Here is a 17398-nt window from a genome sequence, read left to right on the forward strand (position 1 = left end):
CACTTTGTTGTAAAGCAGAAACTAACACACCATTGTAAAGCAATTATACTCCAATAAAGATGTTAAAAAAAAAAAAAAGAACTCAAAGCAGGAATAAAAAATTACTGAAAGGCATTACCCAGGACAGACATCAAGGTCAACGTCACCAGTGAGGTCTTGTTGACAGTATGCACTCCTGAGATGATATAATAAGAAGGGCATGTTACCTCAGTTGTCTTCCTACAAAAGCCTGTAACCTCAGAAACATCACACAAATCCCAATGGAGGGACAATGTACAAAGTACTTGACCAATACTCCTTAAAACTGTCAACGTCAAAAATAAGGGAATTCTGAGAAACTGTCACAGCTAAGGGAGTTGAAGGAGACATGACAACTAAATGTAATGTGCTGTCCTGGATGGGATCCTAGAACACAAAAGGGGCATAAGGGAAATACTAAGGATATCTGAATAATGTGTGGACCTATCAATAATAGTTCCTTGATTGTAACGGATTACCATACTAATGTAAGATGTTAATGATAGGGGAAATGGTGTGTAAGGGGATGTGAGAACTTTATTATCTTCATTATTTTTCTGTAAATATAAAACCCTTCTAGAAAATGTCTATTAAAAATTAATAAAAGTTTGAAAACATAAAATTGAAAGAAAAAGCTTCCACAAAATGAAAGAAGAAGAAAAAGAAACTGGATCTGGAGGTGAGTGGGTGGCACACTGGGCAGCAGGGGTTTCATGCCCTTTGGCTCTTCCTGGGCAGAGATGGTCAGAGCTGGCAGGAACCAGCCTGTGGGGTGGACCCACTCAGTGTCCTTTGGTGTATTCAGCCTGGAGGAAGTTGAAAGCAAAACAAGGGAGACCTATGTGGAGATAAGTAACTTCCTTTTGGGTCTCCTGACTCTTTCCTGGCTCCCCTGACTGACATGAGCTGTTTTCTCAAAAGTGTTTCCCAAATACTGGCCTGTGCTAAAGGCAGCTGGGGGAAAATCCATGGGGTTGGGTCTGTGAGGCAGAAGGTGGCCCTGAGGCAGGTGCACAGATGCCAGGAACCCACATGGCCCCAGTGGCCTTTCTAGGTCCCCTTCCCATCCCCTCTCCAAGAAGAATCTGCCCCTGGACCTAGGTGCTGGGTAATCTGACCTCTGGTGGAGGGTGTGCATGGGCACGTATGGGGGGGCGGGGGGCATTTTCTGGTCTCTTTTGCATCCTTAGATCTCTGATGAAGAGTGAGTTCCTCTAGGGCCTGACCCCACCAGGAGTCCTTCCTCCCACCCCTCCCCCCCAGTTTACAGGCTGGGAGCTCTGGACAGTGGGGAGTGGGGAGAGGCCCTCTGGGAGATAGGGGACTTTGACCCCAGACTCCCAAGCTTCTCCTTACTCCAGGTGGTCTCAGCAGTGCTGAAAACCCCTGCTGAAGACGTCTCAGGAGCTTCAAGGGTAGAGGTGGAGGCCTGTTCAGGATTCCCTGGGCTGATGGGCCCTGACAGATCACCAGAGGCCCTGCCCCTGTGACTTCCTGCTGCTGCAAACTAGATGTTCCTTTTTCACTTTTGATTTAATATAATTTAAAAAAATTTTATTGAGGTGTAACTGACATACATCATTATATTAGTTTATAACATAATGATTCAATATTTACATATATTGCAAAATGATTAAGTCAATAAATCTAGTTAATATCTGTCACCATACATAGTTACAGAATTTTTTTTCTTGTAGTGAGAACTTTTAGATGTAGTCTCGGCATCTTTCAAATATGCAGTACGGTATTTTTAACTATAGTCTCCATGCTGTACATTACATCGCTAAAACTTATTTATTTTATAACTGGAAGTCTGTACCATTTGATCTCCTTCCCCATTTCGCCCACCTCCCCCCATCCCCCCCCCCCCCTTTGGCAACCACCAACCTGTCTTCTGTATCTATGAGCTTGTTTGGTTTTTTTTTAAGATTCCACATACAAGTGAAATCAAACGGTACTGGTATTTCTCTGTCTGACTTACTTCACCTAGCGTGATGCCCTCAAAGTCTATCCATTTTGTAGCAAATGGCAAGATTTCATTCTTTTTATGGCTGAATAATATTCCACTGTGTATGTATATATATTACATTTTCTTTATCCATTCATCCATTGATGGACACTTAGGTTTTAGGTTGTTTCCATTTCTTGGTTACTGTAAATAATGCTGAAATGAGCATGGGAGTGCATGTATATTTTTTCAAGTCAGTGTTTTCATTCTCTTCAAATAAATACCCCATAGTGGAATTGGTGAATCATATGGTGGTTCTATTTTTAATTTTTGAGGAACCTCCCTAGCGCCTGCATCAATTTACTTGCCCAAAAACAATGTACAAGGGTTCCCTTTTCTCCACATCCTCGTCAACATTTGTTATTTCTTGTCTTTTTGATAATAGGCATTCTAACAGGTGTCAGGTGATATCTCGTAGTAGTTTAGACTTTATTTCTCTGAGGCTGCTTATCTTGAGCATGGTTTCATGTACTTGTTGCCCATCTGTATGTTTGGGAAAATGTCTAGTCAGATCTTCTGCCCATTTTTAAATTGGATTGTCTGTGTTTTTACTGTTGAGTTGTATGAGCTCTTTACCTAGTTTAGATCTTAACCCCTTTTCAGATATAAGATGTGAACATATTTTCTCTCATTCAGTAAATTGCCTTTTCCTTTTGTTGATGATTTCCTTTACTGCACAGAAGCTTTTTAGTTCGACGTAGGCTCACTTGTTGCTTTTTGCATTTCTTGTTTTTGCTTTTGGAGTCAAACTTAAAAAATCATTGTCAAAACCTAGGCGTTTTATGGTTTCAGAATTTACATTCAATTCTTTAATCTATTTTGAGTTAATTTTTGTGTATGGTATAAGATAGTGGTCCAGTTTCATTCCTTTTTTTTAACTTTTTATTTTATATTGGCGTATAGTTGATTAACAGTGTTGTTTTAGTTTCATGTGCACAGCAAAGTGATTCCGTTATACATATACGTGTATCTAGTCTTTTTCAAATTATGTTCCCATTTAGGTTGTTACATAATATTGAGCAGAGCTCCCTGTGCTACACAGTAGGTCCTTGTTGGTTATCCATTTCAAATATAACAGTGTGTACATGATAGTCCCTAACTATCCCTCCCCCGAACCATTCTCCCCGGGGAACCATAAGTTCGTTCTGTAAGTCTGTGTATCTGTTTCTGTCTTGTAAATTTTAGTTCATTTGTATCATTTTTTTTTTAGATTCTGCATGTAAGCAATATCATATGATATTTGTCCTTCTCTGTCTGACTTACTTCACTCAGTATGACAATCTCTAGGTCCATCCATGTGGCTGCAAATGGCACTATTTCATTCTTTTTAATGGCTAAGCAACACCCCAATGTTCATTGCAGCACTGTTTACAATAGCCAAGACATGGAAGCAACCTACATGTCCATCAACAGATGAATGGATAAAGAAGATGTGGTACATATATACAATGGAATATTTCTCAGCCATTTTCATTCTTTTGCATATGGTTATCCAGTTTTCCCAACACCATTTATTGAAGAGACTGTTCTTTCCCCACTGGCTTCTTTGTCATAAATTAATTGACCATATATGTGTTGGTTTATTTCCGTGTTCTTTATTTTGTTCCATTGACCTATGTGGGGGTTTTTTAACATGTTTACTGGAGTATAACTGCTTTACAATGTTGTGTTAGTTTCTGCTGTATAACAAAGTGAATCAGCTATATGTATACATATATCCCCATATCCCCTCCCTCTTGTATCTCTCTCCCACCCTCCCTATCCCACCCCTCTAGGTGGTCACCAAGCACCGAGCTGATCTCCCTGTGCTATGCAGCTGCTTCCCACTAGCTATCTATTTTACATTTGATAGTGTATATGTGTCAATGCTACTCTCTCACTTTGTCCCAGCTTACCCTTCCCCCTCCCTGTGTCTTCAGGTCCATTCTCTACATCTGCGTCTTTATTCCTGTCCTGCCCCTAAGTTCATCAGAACCTTTTTTTTTTTTTTTAGATTCCATATATATGTGTTAGCATACGGTATTTGTTTTTCTCTTTCTGACTTACTTCACTCTGTATGAAAGGCTCTAGGTCCATCCACCTCACTACAAATAACTCAATTTCGTTTCTTTTTATGGCTGGGTAATATTCCATTGTATACATGTGCCACATCTTCTTTATCCATTCATCTGTCGATGGACACCTAGGTTGCTTCCACGTCCTGGCTATTGTAAACAGTGCTGCAATGAACATTGTGGTACATGACTCTTTTTGAATTATGGCTTTCTCAGGGTATATGCCCAGTAGTAGAATTATTCTACTACTATGCCAATAGTAGAATTTAGCTTTCAGACTTGAATTTCTGAGGATAACACTGCAGACTTTAAGATTTTCCTTCTGAGGGGTGGATGTTCTTGGGGTGAATTAGCACCCCTGAAACAGGTCTGGGAAGATACAGCCATGGAGGAGCTCACCTTCGTTTTCCCACAGAACACGGCAACTGGGTCCTCGGGGACCAAGTGTCTATCAGAAGGGGAGGTGCTGGGTGAGGTCACGCTGCCCCTGAAGCCACCTCAGGGCTCAATGACCGCAGCAGATGGTGACCTGGACAGGAAATGAGAGCCCTGGCTGTGCCGAGGCACTGGCGTGCTCAGTAAATATTTGCTGAGTGGAAACCAGCCATGGCTGCCATGTGCAGCTTAGCTGAAAGCTGCCTGTCGTGTTCAAGAGCATATGTGACACTGCAGAGTCCTTACAGGAGGGCTGGGACCAGGGTGAGTCAACAGGACACCCACTCTCAGGTGCCGACCTTGAACTGGCACCAGCCTGAGAGTGGGGTCTCCTTGCCTCCCTGTTCACGGGGCCTGGGGCCTGCATCAGAAGAGGGGGACAAGAGCCTGTGACCCGGTCACATCACAAATAATCAACAACTAGCTGAAGTGCTGTGGGAGCCCAGCACAGAGAGCACCTAATTCATCTGGGGCAGATGGGGCAGGCTCCCAGGGGGCCATCTGAGCTGCATCTGGAAGGGTCTTCAGGCATTGGGTGGGAGGGAAGTACTTACTCCAGGTAGTGGGAGCTGGTGTGCAGGCTGGAGGCTGATGGGGGTTCTTTCTTAGGCCCATAAGGGATGGGGAGTGACCCCTAAAGTGGGGAGGTTTTCCCAGTTATCTGTTCCTGCTGGGGCTCTCCCTCCCCTCTGTGCTCCCAATGGGAGGGTCTCAAAGGTCTGTGGGCACCTTCTCAGGGACTGTGTGTGGGGATCTGCAGAGCCCACTCACCTCCCTATGGGGTAGAGTAATGTGGTCCGAATGCCTGGGGTGGGTAGAAGGATGTGCTGTGGTGTGGTCTGTCCTCCCCTGCTGGACAGAAGAGAGATGTTGACAACCAGTCCAGCCAAGAATCTCTAGGGAAATCTAGTGATAAAGGAGCCCAGCAGAAAGAAGCCGAAAGATGTGGCTGGGGTGAGAGTCACGGACAAACAGGAGCTCTCTCAGGAGCTGGGAACAAGCTCAGGCTGAGAGCAGTCTCTCCACTGGGGTGGGGGGGGGGGCCTTCTCCAGGTTTAAAAGGTAATGTCGTTGGTGTGACAGATGGGATGGATGTTAAGACTAAGGTGAAAAGACCCTGTGAAAGCTGGACCGTGAGACTCCCTAGGAGGACACGTCACTGCCCTGGGAAGGAGTGCAGGTCCACCAGCCTGCAGCTCACAGACAGTGAGGGTCCCCGGGCCCTGTTGAGAGACCAGCTGAGGTTTCTCAGGCCAGCAGCCTTTGCAGGTCTGGCTGGGCTGGAGGCACAGACCGTTTGTGATGTATTGAGTGCAGAAGGAGGAGCTGGGGTTGAACAAAGGCCACCTTGATCTCAGAGCCTTCTGAGATGCAGCCACAGACCTTAGTTTTCCTGCCTGGAATGGTACTAGGGAGGAGAGAGGCTGCCCTGGGACAGGCCTGGCCTCCCCCTTTCATGTGGCTTCTCAAGGTCTGAAACTATCTTGTGTGGGAGATTCACTGCACTGAGAGGGACTTGGATCTGGAAAGACCATTGGTATGAAAGGACAGGGACCTGGTCCCAGGCCAGGCTCTACTACATATTGGGTTTATTCATTAACCTCTTTGGATCCTCAGTTTCTACATCTGTAAAATGGGAAGATAATTGTAATAATATCTATCTGTCTCTCATAGATGAAAATGCTTTGTCAATTTGAAAGAGGTAGACAGGCTGGGGGTGTTGATGATTTACGTTTGCAGCTGCACAAGGTGGCTGAGATGCTGCCTTAAGAGATTTCCCTGGTGGCGCAGTGGTTGAGAGTCCACCTGCCGATGCAGGGGACACGAGTTCGTGACCCGGTCCGGGAAGATCTCACATGTCCGGGAAGATCTCACATGCCGCGGAGCGGCTGGGCCCGTGAGCCATGGCCGCTGGGCCTGCGCGTCCAGAGCCTGTGCTCCGCAACAGGAGAGGCCACAACAGTGAGAGGCCCACGTATTGCAAAAAAAAAAAACAAAAACAAAATGTCCCTGGTGTTCAGCCAGCATGGAATGTTTATTGTCTGTCTTCCAGTGCCCCTGGCCTGTAGCTGCATTGCTGTTTCCCTCTCTCTAGGCTCCTCCTCCCTCCCCAAATCCTGAGCAGATGGTTTACAGACCCAAACACAAGAGGACTAACACAAGAGGACTTATAGGACATGGGAGAGCGAAAATATGAAACTTGCTCCCCATCACTCTGAGAGTGACCAGTGGGTGAGTTGCCTGGATTTTGAGCCCAGACAAGAAGTTTCTGACCACAGGACTCATTACCTTTTGCAATAATTTCCCCATTACTAGAGGAGGTTGGAGGGAATAAGCCAGCGTTGGATATTTTCTTGTCTGGGATTCAGCAGAGCAATTTAAGGAGCACAGAATGGACTCAGGTGACTTGCATAAGGCCACACAGTGGGATGGGACAGTGGCTGTGTTGTTGGGGTTTTTTTTTCTAGAGTTTGTTGTCGAGAGCCCAGACCCTACGCTTGATTCACCGTATGACCTTTTGCAGATTACACTGCCTCGCTTGGTCTCAGTTTTCACATCCATAAAATGGGTTTAATATACAGTGCCATGACTATGTTGAGTGCATGGTCATGGGGCCAGTCCTGCATGGGGCTCCTCAGCCTTGGGGCAGCGGAGGGGGAAGTCTCAGTGGGGATGAGAAGGAGGCACTGCCCAGGAGTTAGGCACATGGTGCTGGTCCCCTACGGTGTGGGCCCAAGAGTTCTCCGATGTTGTGGGGTATTCAGTCTGGTGAGAAGAGGCCAGAGCCCGAGCCTCAGTAGGTGGGAGTGGGTCTGAGGCAGCTGAGGCTGTGGCCAGGAAGGGTGTGTAGATATCTATTCCTGCCCCTCTGTGATAGCAGGAGCAGGCCTGGCAGAGGCTTAAAGGGAAATGGTAGGAAGGAGGCAGACAAGAGCCTATCAGATACCGTGGGGTCTGGCTTTGCCCTGTGTGTAGGGAGAATAAGTAACACTAGGGGCAGCTGGAAAGCCAGAAGGGTACAAGCAGTAAATGCCAATATTTGCATTTGTGATATGGGGAGTTGACACTTCCCCCAAAGAGCTTTGTTCTTACTTAAGAGCTTTGCTTCTTACTTAAGCAACTGACATTTGAAGTTTATGGAAAACCAAACTCATTAAACAGTGTAAAGACGGAGGAGACGGCACCCAAGGCAGCAGAGGCCCAGCCTACCCTGGCTGAAATAGCATGACTTCTGTGCTCAATCATAGGCAGACACTGATGAGCGGCTCAGCCTAACCCCAGGGAAACAGGTAAGGGAGTTATAGTGAGTGCTAGTGTGGGGAGTGTGAGACGAACAAGCTGGTGTGACCACAGGGATGGGGCGTCTCCAGTAGTGAAGTTGTTTGTGCATTTATTCTGCACTTGTTTATTGAGGTCCTACTGTAAGTACTGGGGATAGTAATAGGAAACATCTGAGTGGCTTACTACAGGCTGGTGGGCTGTCAACCCAGAGCATAATCATGCTAGCCCCGCCCTAGGGGTGGGGAAGAGCCTAAGTGTCCCTCTGAGTGACGCTTCCCTTCTCTCCTGCCCCTCCTCCTAGACCTTTCTTCCACAGCTGCACAGGCGGGCAGGCAGCCTGTGATGGGGCCCTGCTCAGAAGACCCCCATCTCTGCTGGGCCTCCCGGCTCCTGGGATTCACCAGCCTACTCCTCAGTGAGTGGCCCGGGCTGCTGGGAGGGAGGGCCTTTGGGGGGAGCAGGGAGGCAATGTCCCCTGTCCACGTCTAAAGTCTTTGGTGAACAAAAAGACAAAACAGCTCTGTAATTATTTAGCAAATACAGTGCATTTGGTTTAGAGCCCTGGGGTGAACAGAAAAACAAAATGGCCTTTTGGTTGTGGCGAGCCTGGGACCCCCGTGCTCAGGCAGCCTTGGCTGCATTAGGGAAACATTTCCAGGGAGGTGAGGCTGCTTCTGTGCAATAACAGAGAGGCTGGGAGAGCATGGAGCTGCCTGGGAAGAGGGAGGGAGACAAAGAAACCTGCTCCTTGGTGTGGAAGGGCTGGGGAATGAAGCTCCCCTGGTCTGGACTCAGAGGGGAACTGGCAGCCTGTACAGTTGTCCTATGGGGGAGGGGGCCAACCAGAACCCTGCGTCTGAGATGGAGGAAGCAACTCTAGTCTGGGTTTCTTGAGCAAGATGAAAGATGTTGAATACAGTGCAATTCTGCTTTGTTAAAAGGAACAGCAGCCTCTAAAATTTAAGGGTTTCTGTATACCCACTTGTAGAAAGAACATGGAGAAACTACAGAAGGAACAGTAGACTGGTAATGCAGGCTCCAGAAGGGAGTGGACTTCGGGAGAAGAGAAATGGAAGTAGAAACAATAGAGAGTTAAGTGAAAATGAAATGAAGACTGGACAACACCGTAATCACATACAGGACTTCCTGGGAGATTATATGATTATGTAGAAGGAAATTAAGTAAAAACTAATGAGGAAATACTAATACCCAGTGAATTATGAATTCTGGAGAAAGTTGGAAAGCTTTTATTGTTTTAATTTTTTGTTTTAGTAACCCAGCCACTAAATAAACTTGCAGGAGTTATATGAAATTTAATGAATTAGAGAACTTTTATAAACAGATGTCTTGAAATAAGAATGAGCTTTGTAAATCATGACCTCTTTTTTAACAAGTTAAATTTATGTCTACAGTAAAATGTAGGCCTCCTCTTCAATTTTACATAACTGGAAAATATGTTCTGTTATTTAGAGTTTTCTCCGTAGGCTCTGGGGTTGGAAGATTACATAAGAGAGAGAGAGAGAGGGAGAGAGAGAGGAGGGAAATGGACAAAATTTTAAGTTGATTTGTAAGTGTTAAATTTTGTATTATTTACATAAACTTTTATTCTGTCTTGTTTGTAACCACACCCCCCGGCTTTATTTTCTTCTTCAGGATTAGATCTTTTGTAGATCACAGCTCTTGCCGCCTTCCTCTTTCTACGTCTCCTTCCATCTTCCGCGCAGCTGGGCTCACCATTCCCTTCTGGGTGGGTCCTCCCTGCAGCCTGAAGGCTGAGCCCCTTCTCTCCCTGGTTCCCTCCTTTCCAGCAAGTGGGGAGTCTGGTTAGGCTGCTGTCTAACCCTCTCAGCTGGCCAGAAGTCCTTGTCCTGCTAAACCCCTCTAAGTACTTGCTTCCCCTTTCCTAGGAGAGGCAAGTTGGAGGATGAGCCTCCAGGAACTGCTCTGATCCTGGTGATGAGAGAGCAGTGCTGGCAGGGGAGCTCCTGGGGAGGACAGGGACAGAGTGGGGGAGGTGATGGGCACTCCTGCAGGGGAGAAGCACTGGGCTGGGAGACAGGAGCCCTGGCTCCAGGTGTGGCTCCGCCCTGTGTGACCCAGGACAAGTTCACCCCCTGGGGCGCCTCCTTCTCTGTGACAGGAGGGGCCTGGGGAGATCCCCCCTAAGACCTGACCTGGAGGAGATGCCTGGTTAAGTGACTTAGTGATTAAATAAATACAAAGAAATATCTGAAATACTTGTGCATATGAACGCTGGCACGAGCTATTCTCTGCTTCCATTGAGAGCCAGGAATGGGAATAAGTACAGCAGGAGGGAGGCAGGCCTGAAATAATGAGGATTTATTGAATTGGAGAGAGGATTGGGACCTTGGAAACCAGAGGCCAACCCAGGCAGATGGATCCTGACCTGGTGGAAGAAGCAGATTGATCATCTTTTCAGGATAAGACACTTTCCCTGGTCCTGTTCTGTCCTACCTTGGTCCCCAGGAAGGAAAGAGGGTATTGGGTCCCTGCGGTCTGTGTCTGAAGCGGGAGGGTGGGCTCTGGAGGAGGTGGCCCTGAGGCGAATGTGCCCACTGGTCACAGTTCTGCAGGAAAATGACCAAGGAAGGCCTAATGCGGCCTCTTGGGGCCTGGCTAGGGAAGTGCTGTCTTGGTGGCGGGGACAGCAGAGCTCACTAAATGATCATGCTTCCCCTCATGTTCTAGTCCCTGGCAGTTAGCCAGAGCCTTGTGACAAATGCTGGCCACAAAGCAAGAGCAGGGATCATGCTGCTTCTGGACAGATGCAGTGAAACCCCCTGTGTGATTCTCCTGTCTCCCCTCCCTGCTGCGGGGCTGGGAGCCTGTGAGGATGCTGTGGGTTCCACGGGTGCAGCCACAAGGAGGTGGAACCTCTGCCACGTGTGACAGGACACCCTCCTCACTCTCTCATGGAACCCGTGGTGGGGGATATAAACTCCCCTTGTTCTAAGACCCTGAGGTATTGTAACTGTTTGTTATGCAGCACAGCCTAGCCTGTCCTGCCTACTACACTGCCTAGAAGGAACAGGGAAGAGAGCAGCCTTCATATCTGTATTAGCTATCTACTGCTGTGTAATCTGTCACCCCACAACTCAGTACCTAAAACACCACCAGGCACAGTCTCACAGTTTCTGTGGGTCAAAACGGAGGAGCTGTTCAGCTGGGTCCTCTGGCTCAGGGTCTCCCAGACTGAAATCAAGGTCTTGGCTGGGGCTGCATCAGCTCAGGGTCAGCTGGGCAGAATGTGCTTCCAAGCCTACTCATGTGATTGCCGATGGGAGGCAGTTCCTGTGGCTGCTGGACTGAGGGTCCCTGTTCCTCCCTGGATGTTGGCCAGAGGCTCCCTCGGTTCCTTGTCATGTGGGCCTCTCCTTAGGACAGCTGACAACACGGCAGCTGGGTTTCTCAGAGCGAGCAAGAGAGGGAGTGAAGGAGAGAGAGAGCAAGAGGGAAGTCACAGTCTCCTATAACCTAGTGTCACTGAGTGACATTCATCAAATCTGCTGTGGTCCATTCCTTAGAAGCCAGTCACTAGGTGCAGCCCACGCTCTAGGGGAGGGCATTACACAAGGATGTGAATGTGAGGAGACACTTAAGAAGCTCCTCCTACAGTTATGAATTTGGTTTGACAGAAACTCTGCTAGGTGCTTTTTTTTTTTGATAAATTTATTTATTTTATTTTTGGCTGTGTTGGGTCTTCGTTGCTGCGCGTGGGCTTTCTCTAGTTGCAGCGAGGGGGGGCTGCTCTTCCTTGCAGTGCGCGGGCTTCTCATTGCGGTGGCTTCTCTTGTTGCGGAGCCCGGGCTCTAGGCATGCGGGCTTCAGTAGTTGTGGCACACAGACTCAGTAGTTGTGGCTCACGGGCTCTAGAGCGCAGGCTCAGTAGTTGCGGCACACGGGCTTAGTTGCTCCGCGGCATGTGAGATCTTCCCGGACCAGGGCTCGAACCCATGTCCCCTGCATTGGCAGGCAGATTCTTAACAACTGCACCACCAGGGAAGCCCCTGCCAGGTGCTTTTGATCCATGATCTCATTCAGTTTATACTGTCATTATGAAGCAGGTGAGGAAACTGCAGGTTAGCAAGTTTAAGTAACCTGTTCAAGGTTACAATTCACTAGAGCCAGGACTTAATTCTAGAATTGCTTCAGATTCATTTTACTAGGCTTCCTCCTAAGAATCAAGGGAGTATATTGGATGAATTTCATTTAAAAGATGGGTTTTGTGGTTTTCTCCTTTATTGTTACTGAAAACAAAAATACATTTCCTGTTTCCAATGCCCTAGGCGTCTGCTGCCCTGGGGTCAAGAGTTCTGGGACACATGGCTCTGGAGTTCAGGATTCTGGAGTCCATGTTCCTCTGCACAGGGTCCGAGGAGGTTCTGTATCGTTTAACGTGACCAGGAAGCAAGAAGCTCACCTGGAGGAGGTCACATGGGGCTTTGGCCCTGACTCAAATTACAGAGTCCTGCTGCGAGTCGGTGCTGAAGCAGACGCTCCCACTTGGGTCAGCCTCCAGGACAAGTATCAGCAGAGGGTCCATGTGCCCAGCATCTTGTCCCTGAAGATTGAGAACCTGACCTCTGAGGACAGTGGACTGTACCGGGCTCGAGCCAGCTTCACTGGAGGAATAGAACGTAACCAAGTTTTCCCCCTTACCGTCTATGGTAAGTGACAGCATCTGACCCCATGCCATGGCTTACCTCCTTCTTTTGTGCTACGAGTTTCACACAGGTCCCATTTTTCAAGATTCCTTCCAGACACCAGCCTTCAGATTCTATTTTCTCCTCTGCAATGAGGGTAAGTGGGTTTACTGCAAATGGTGAGCAGAGCTGAGATTCACAGCAGGGATAAACCACTTCAGTATTTTGGGAGAGGAGAATGGAAATTTGGGGAAATGATATTGCCAAAACAATTGTTGTACTTTATAGGTCTAGATTTACTTCATTTGTGTATTGGTTGTCTACTGCTGCTAGAACAAATTGCTATAATTTAGATGCTTCATAAAACACAAATTTAGGATCTCACTGTGCTGTAGGTCAGAAGTCAAATACGGGTCTCACTGGGCCCATGTCGAGGTGCTGGCAGGGCTGTGTTCCTTTCTAGAGTTTCCAGGAGATTCATTTATTTGTCTTTTCTACCTTCTAGTGGTTGCTTACATTACCTGGCCATAGTGGGACCAATTCTTCTCACATTCTTATCCCTCTAACCTCCTTCCTCTTCTTCCTTCTTCCACGTTCAGGGACGCTTGTGATTACATTGGTCCCATCCAGGTAGTCAGAACAATCTCCTTATTTTAAAGTCAACTGATTAGCAACCTAAATTCTACCTGTTACCTTAATTCCATTCTGCCATGTAACCTAACATATTCACAAGTTCTGAGGATCGACGTGGACGTATTTGGGGTCCATTATTCACCTACCACAATTCATAAACCCACGTAGTTAGTGCCTCCTCTCCTTTTAGTCAGCAGCCCAAGGCCAGCCTCACTCGCAGACTCCACAAATCCAGCTCTAGAAGCCTAGAAGCCTCGATAGACGTGGGAGAAAGGTTATACTGCAACACTTCCAAAGAACCTCACTTAGCCAACACTTTCTTTCCCTAAAATCCCTGTCTGCATAGGAAAATACTTGCTGTGAGAGAGTGGCTGTTATAGCTTTAGGTCCCCGTGTGATTTCTAAGACCAAGTTATCAATATGTCACTTCTCAAGTTCAGCGGCATATTCTAACCAGACTCAGACTCGTCATTCCTACTTGCTACCACCGCATCTCCTGCAAATGTCTCCACTGTTGGGAGCACAGGGCCTTTCTCTGGGCTCCCATTGCTGGCCAGATGTCCTCCTTCTCTACGGGTTATGCAAACCCAGGCATTATCTGAGCAGAAGAGGGCAAGTCCTGATCTGGGACTAGCTTTTCTATCCCAGACTTCTTCCCCTTCCAGAGGAAACCCCATTTTCTTAGAAATAATGTGCCTTGGGTAGGTGGTATCCAGGTTTTATTTTCTTGTTGGAGATTTTTAAGGCTTGCTCAATCTAGTGAAATATCATAGGACTTAACTCAGTGTCTCCCTTCTTTATTGTCACTTGTTATGTAGTAAGTATTGAGCAAATTGTGTTTTACTTGTAAAATGCATTCACCATCATTAAAGGGAGGATGCCAGGGTTTCAATGAGATGATGGATGAGAATGTGCAGACTGTATTGTTCTCCACTCATGTGAGGCTCCATTCTTTTGTCCCTCTTACCCTAGAGCCGGTGCCCCTTCCCCAGATCCTGTTCAAGTTACTGTCCATCACACCAGGCTGGTGCAATGGCACCCTGGAGTGCAGAGCCTCAGGGGCCACAGAGGACCTGAAGGTGACCTGGCAGAGCAAGGGCCTCCCCAGGGAGCTGGAGCAGAGCGTGACACTGGGACCAGCCCCCAACTCCTGGACCCTGCCTGTGAACCTGCCCCTGAGGCAGCCCAGTGCCAGCTTCACCTGTGTGGTCAGCAACCAGGTGGACCAGAAAACTGCCACCTTAGACCTTGGGGAAGTCTGTGTCCATGGTGAGTGTACCTGCCAGAGGGGAGGGGCATTCTCGGAGCTCAGCTGCACTGGGGTGAGGGTTCTGGGCTTTTCTCCCCACTATGTTATGAGCACCACTTTCCATCGGGTCACCCCATACAGGAGTCTGGGAGGTACAGAAAACTCATCTCTGCTTTTAATTGTCACATCCATGCCCGCCTCTCCACCCCCTCTTTTTTCCCCTAAGAAACAAGGGATTTGTTTTTTTGTGTTTTGGGGTGGTTTTTTTTTTTTTTGCGGTACGCGGGCCTCTCACTGTTGCGGCCTCTCCCGTTGCGGAGCACAGGCTCCGGACACGCAGGCTCAGCGGCCATGGCTCACGGGCCCAGCCGCTCCGCGGCATGTGAGATCTTCCCGGACCGGGGCACGAACCCGTGTCCCCTGCATCGGCAGGCGGACTCTCAACCACTGCGCCACCAGGGAAGCCCAGGGATTTGTTTTTGATGCAAATCTTGTCCACCTAGCTCCAGATGAGCAGCTCCCAGTCCCAGCTGGTCCTGGAGGTAAAGCAGGGGTGGGATGGGGGAGGTGAGGAGAACTAGGGCTGCAGCCCGCAGAGGTGTTCCCTAGAGATGTATTTCCCTGAGGGCCCACACCTCCCCTGACCCATGCTCCCTGCTGCCTGTGCCTATCTGCCTGCCTGCTGGGCATCTCTTTCCTTCCCATACGCTGTAGTGCAGTGTCAGAGCTGGTCCAGGGCAATAGCTTTCCAGTACTTCCCCCACCTCATCCATTATCCATAGTGTGTCCACTGTAATCTTTTGAAAAGAAATTGGATTTTGAAATTGATCTGTGTCATCTGTAGGAGTATGACCCACTGGCTCCCTGTAGGATTCAGGGCTCAGATGCTCCTCTGCCCATGTTTCTTACCTCATACACTTCGCACGGAATTGTTTGCTTGGAGCTCCTGAATGTGTTCTGCTATTATAAGCTTCTGAGCCTCTGGAAATGCTGTTTCCTCTACCATCAGCCATCCCAAGTCAAGAGTCCTTCACTTCCGGGCTTCCCTGGTGGCAAAGTGGTTGAGAGTCCGCCTGCCGATGCAGGGGACATGAGTTCGTGCCCCGGTCTCCCGGTCCGGGAAGATCCCACGTGCCGCGGAGCGGCTGGGCCCGTGAGCCATGGCGGCTGAGCCTGCGCGTCCGGAGCTTGTGCTCCTCAACGGGAGAGGCCACAGCAGTGAGAGGCCTGCGTACCGCAAAAAAAAAAAAAAAAAAAAAAAAAAAGAGTCCTTCACTTCCTTGCTTATTCCTGTTCAAGGATTTCCCTCAGATCATGGGTATGCGACCAGCACAGTAACACAGGATCCTGTGGTTGGTTATAGTTCTGATATTAATAAAGTTTGAACAAGGGTGTCTCAATCTCATGTGGCACAGGGCCCTGCAGGTGCTATAACTGTCCTGCCCTCAAGCATCATCCCCTTTAAGGAGCAGTCCGTAGCCACCCCACACTAAATAGCAATGCTGTTTATGGGTTTGTCTCCGCTGTAGCCTGGAACACCTTGAGGGCAGAGGTCATGTCTTGTTCTCCTTTGAATTCATGTACCAAGCAAAGCTCCTGGCACTGTTTGCTCACAGTTCAGGATTTCATTGAATGAATGAGTGAGCCGGTATCCTGAGTGTAGTCTTGCCCCTCTCACCCAACCCCCATGAGCTGCTGGGAGGAACTGATGTGTCAGCATCACTTAAAATCCCACATTACCCTCCCCTCAGCCCCATCCTGGAGTCTCAGATAAAGTTCAGTGCTCAGCATGACCCACAAAACCCTCTGGAGGGCTTCCCTGGTGGCGCAGTGGTTGGGAGTCCACCTGCCGATGCAGGGGACACGGGTTCGTGCCCCAGTCCGGGAAGATCCCACGTGCCGCGGAGCGGCTGGGCCCGTGAGCCATGGCCACTGAGCCTGCGTGTCCGGAGTCTGTGCTCCACAACGGGAGAGGCCGCCAACAGTGAAAGGCCCGCGTACCGCAAAAAAAAAAAAAAAAGCCCTCTGGAAAGAGACTCTTCTCCCTCTGATCCTCCTCACCTGGCTCCTCCCTGCTGCCGTGGGATGATGGCAGCTCCCAGGGCTGGCAATTTGGCACAGTCATTTCTCAAATGTGGTGCCCCTCCTTCCTGGAATTCTGTGCCCATGCTGAATATCTAGTTAACTCCTATTCCTCCCTCAAGACTCAGTTTACGCATCACCTCCTCTGGGAGGCCCTCCCTGAAGACATGTGTACAAGGTGTAAACCTCTATTGCACTGCAGTCCCTCTGGCTGGCAGACTTTGGTATTTTCTCAGTCTTCCCCCCCGGGTGACCCCATCTTGCTCATCGCTGTACCCCTGGCACCAAGCAGGAGCTCAGGACCCGGTTGAATGGATGAACCTGACATGCTCCACCCTCTTCAGCTTCTGAACCTGGATCCTTCAGAGCTCTTCACCTGCTCTCTCTCTATCTCCCCTTGGCAATGGGTATTTTAGGTTCTGTCTTGCCTTAACTTTCTTCATTCTCTCTGTGTGAGGGAAACAGATTCACAAGGACAGGTCATTGCTGACCCCCTGCCAGGCATCCTAGGGGCTGTCGTGGCTGTGCTGTTGATCCTTGGAGGAGGACTGTACCTTTGGAAGACACGTGGGAAGAAGAAGAAAATGGAGACTGGAAGAGGCAGGTTGCACTTCTCCCTCCTGCCCTGATACCTCCCCTCCCCCACTGGACCCTTGGCTCCTTTCCTTCTGCATGTTGCTGCTCAAGGAATCTCTCTGCAGAGGGAATGGTGGGTGTGGCCTTGGCCTTGGGGTTCATAACAGTGGGGGAGCGTAAGGGTTTTCAAGGCCCAGGTTCAAGCTCCACTCTGTGTATGACTCAGGTACAGAATTGCAGGAGGACCACAGGGACAATGATAGTGGCATCCAGTACGCAGAGCTGAGCCAGCAGGAGTCTCAAAAGGGCACACGCAAGGTGAGAGCTGGGAGCTGTGCCCAGTCTGGGCTCTCCTGGGTCCGTCCTCACCTGGGTCTGGGCCTGTCAACCCAGTCAT

At 48.7% G+C, this 17398-nt stretch overlaps 1 protein-coding gene across 4 annotated transcripts in view; it reads left to right on the top strand.

Annotated features, from left to right (window-relative positions):
- The first annotated feature begins 8103 nt into the window (after nucleotides 1–8103).
- Nucleotides 8104–17398, top strand: part of LOC109549600 (CD48 antigen-like) — a 43291-nt gene continuing 33996 nt past the window's right edge. For 2 of the 4 annotated variants that reach the window (XM_019932992.3, XM_073805833.1), the window contains exons 1-5: nucleotides 8104–8212; nucleotides 12105–12485; nucleotides 14067–14363; nucleotides 16891–17025; nucleotides 17228–17319. In XM_019932992.3, coding sequence (XP_019788551.1) covers nucleotides 8140–8212; nucleotides 12105–12485; nucleotides 14067–14363; nucleotides 16891–17025; nucleotides 17228–17319 — 978 coding nt within the window. In that variant the 5' untranslated portion in view covers nucleotides 8104–8139. Of the gene's footprint in view, nucleotides 8213–12104; nucleotides 12486–14066; nucleotides 17320–17398 lie in introns of all 4 variants that reach the window. The other 2 variants (XR_012332395.1, XM_073805839.1) reach the window with 2 other exon arrangements.

The sequence above is a fragment of the Tursiops truncatus genome, chromosome 1, assembly GCF_011762595.2.
Source record: "Tursiops truncatus isolate mTurTru1 chromosome 1, mTurTru1.mat.Y, whole genome shotgun sequence".
Classification (NCBI taxonomy): Eukaryota; Metazoa; Chordata; class Mammalia; order Artiodactyla; family Delphinidae; genus Tursiops; species Tursiops truncatus.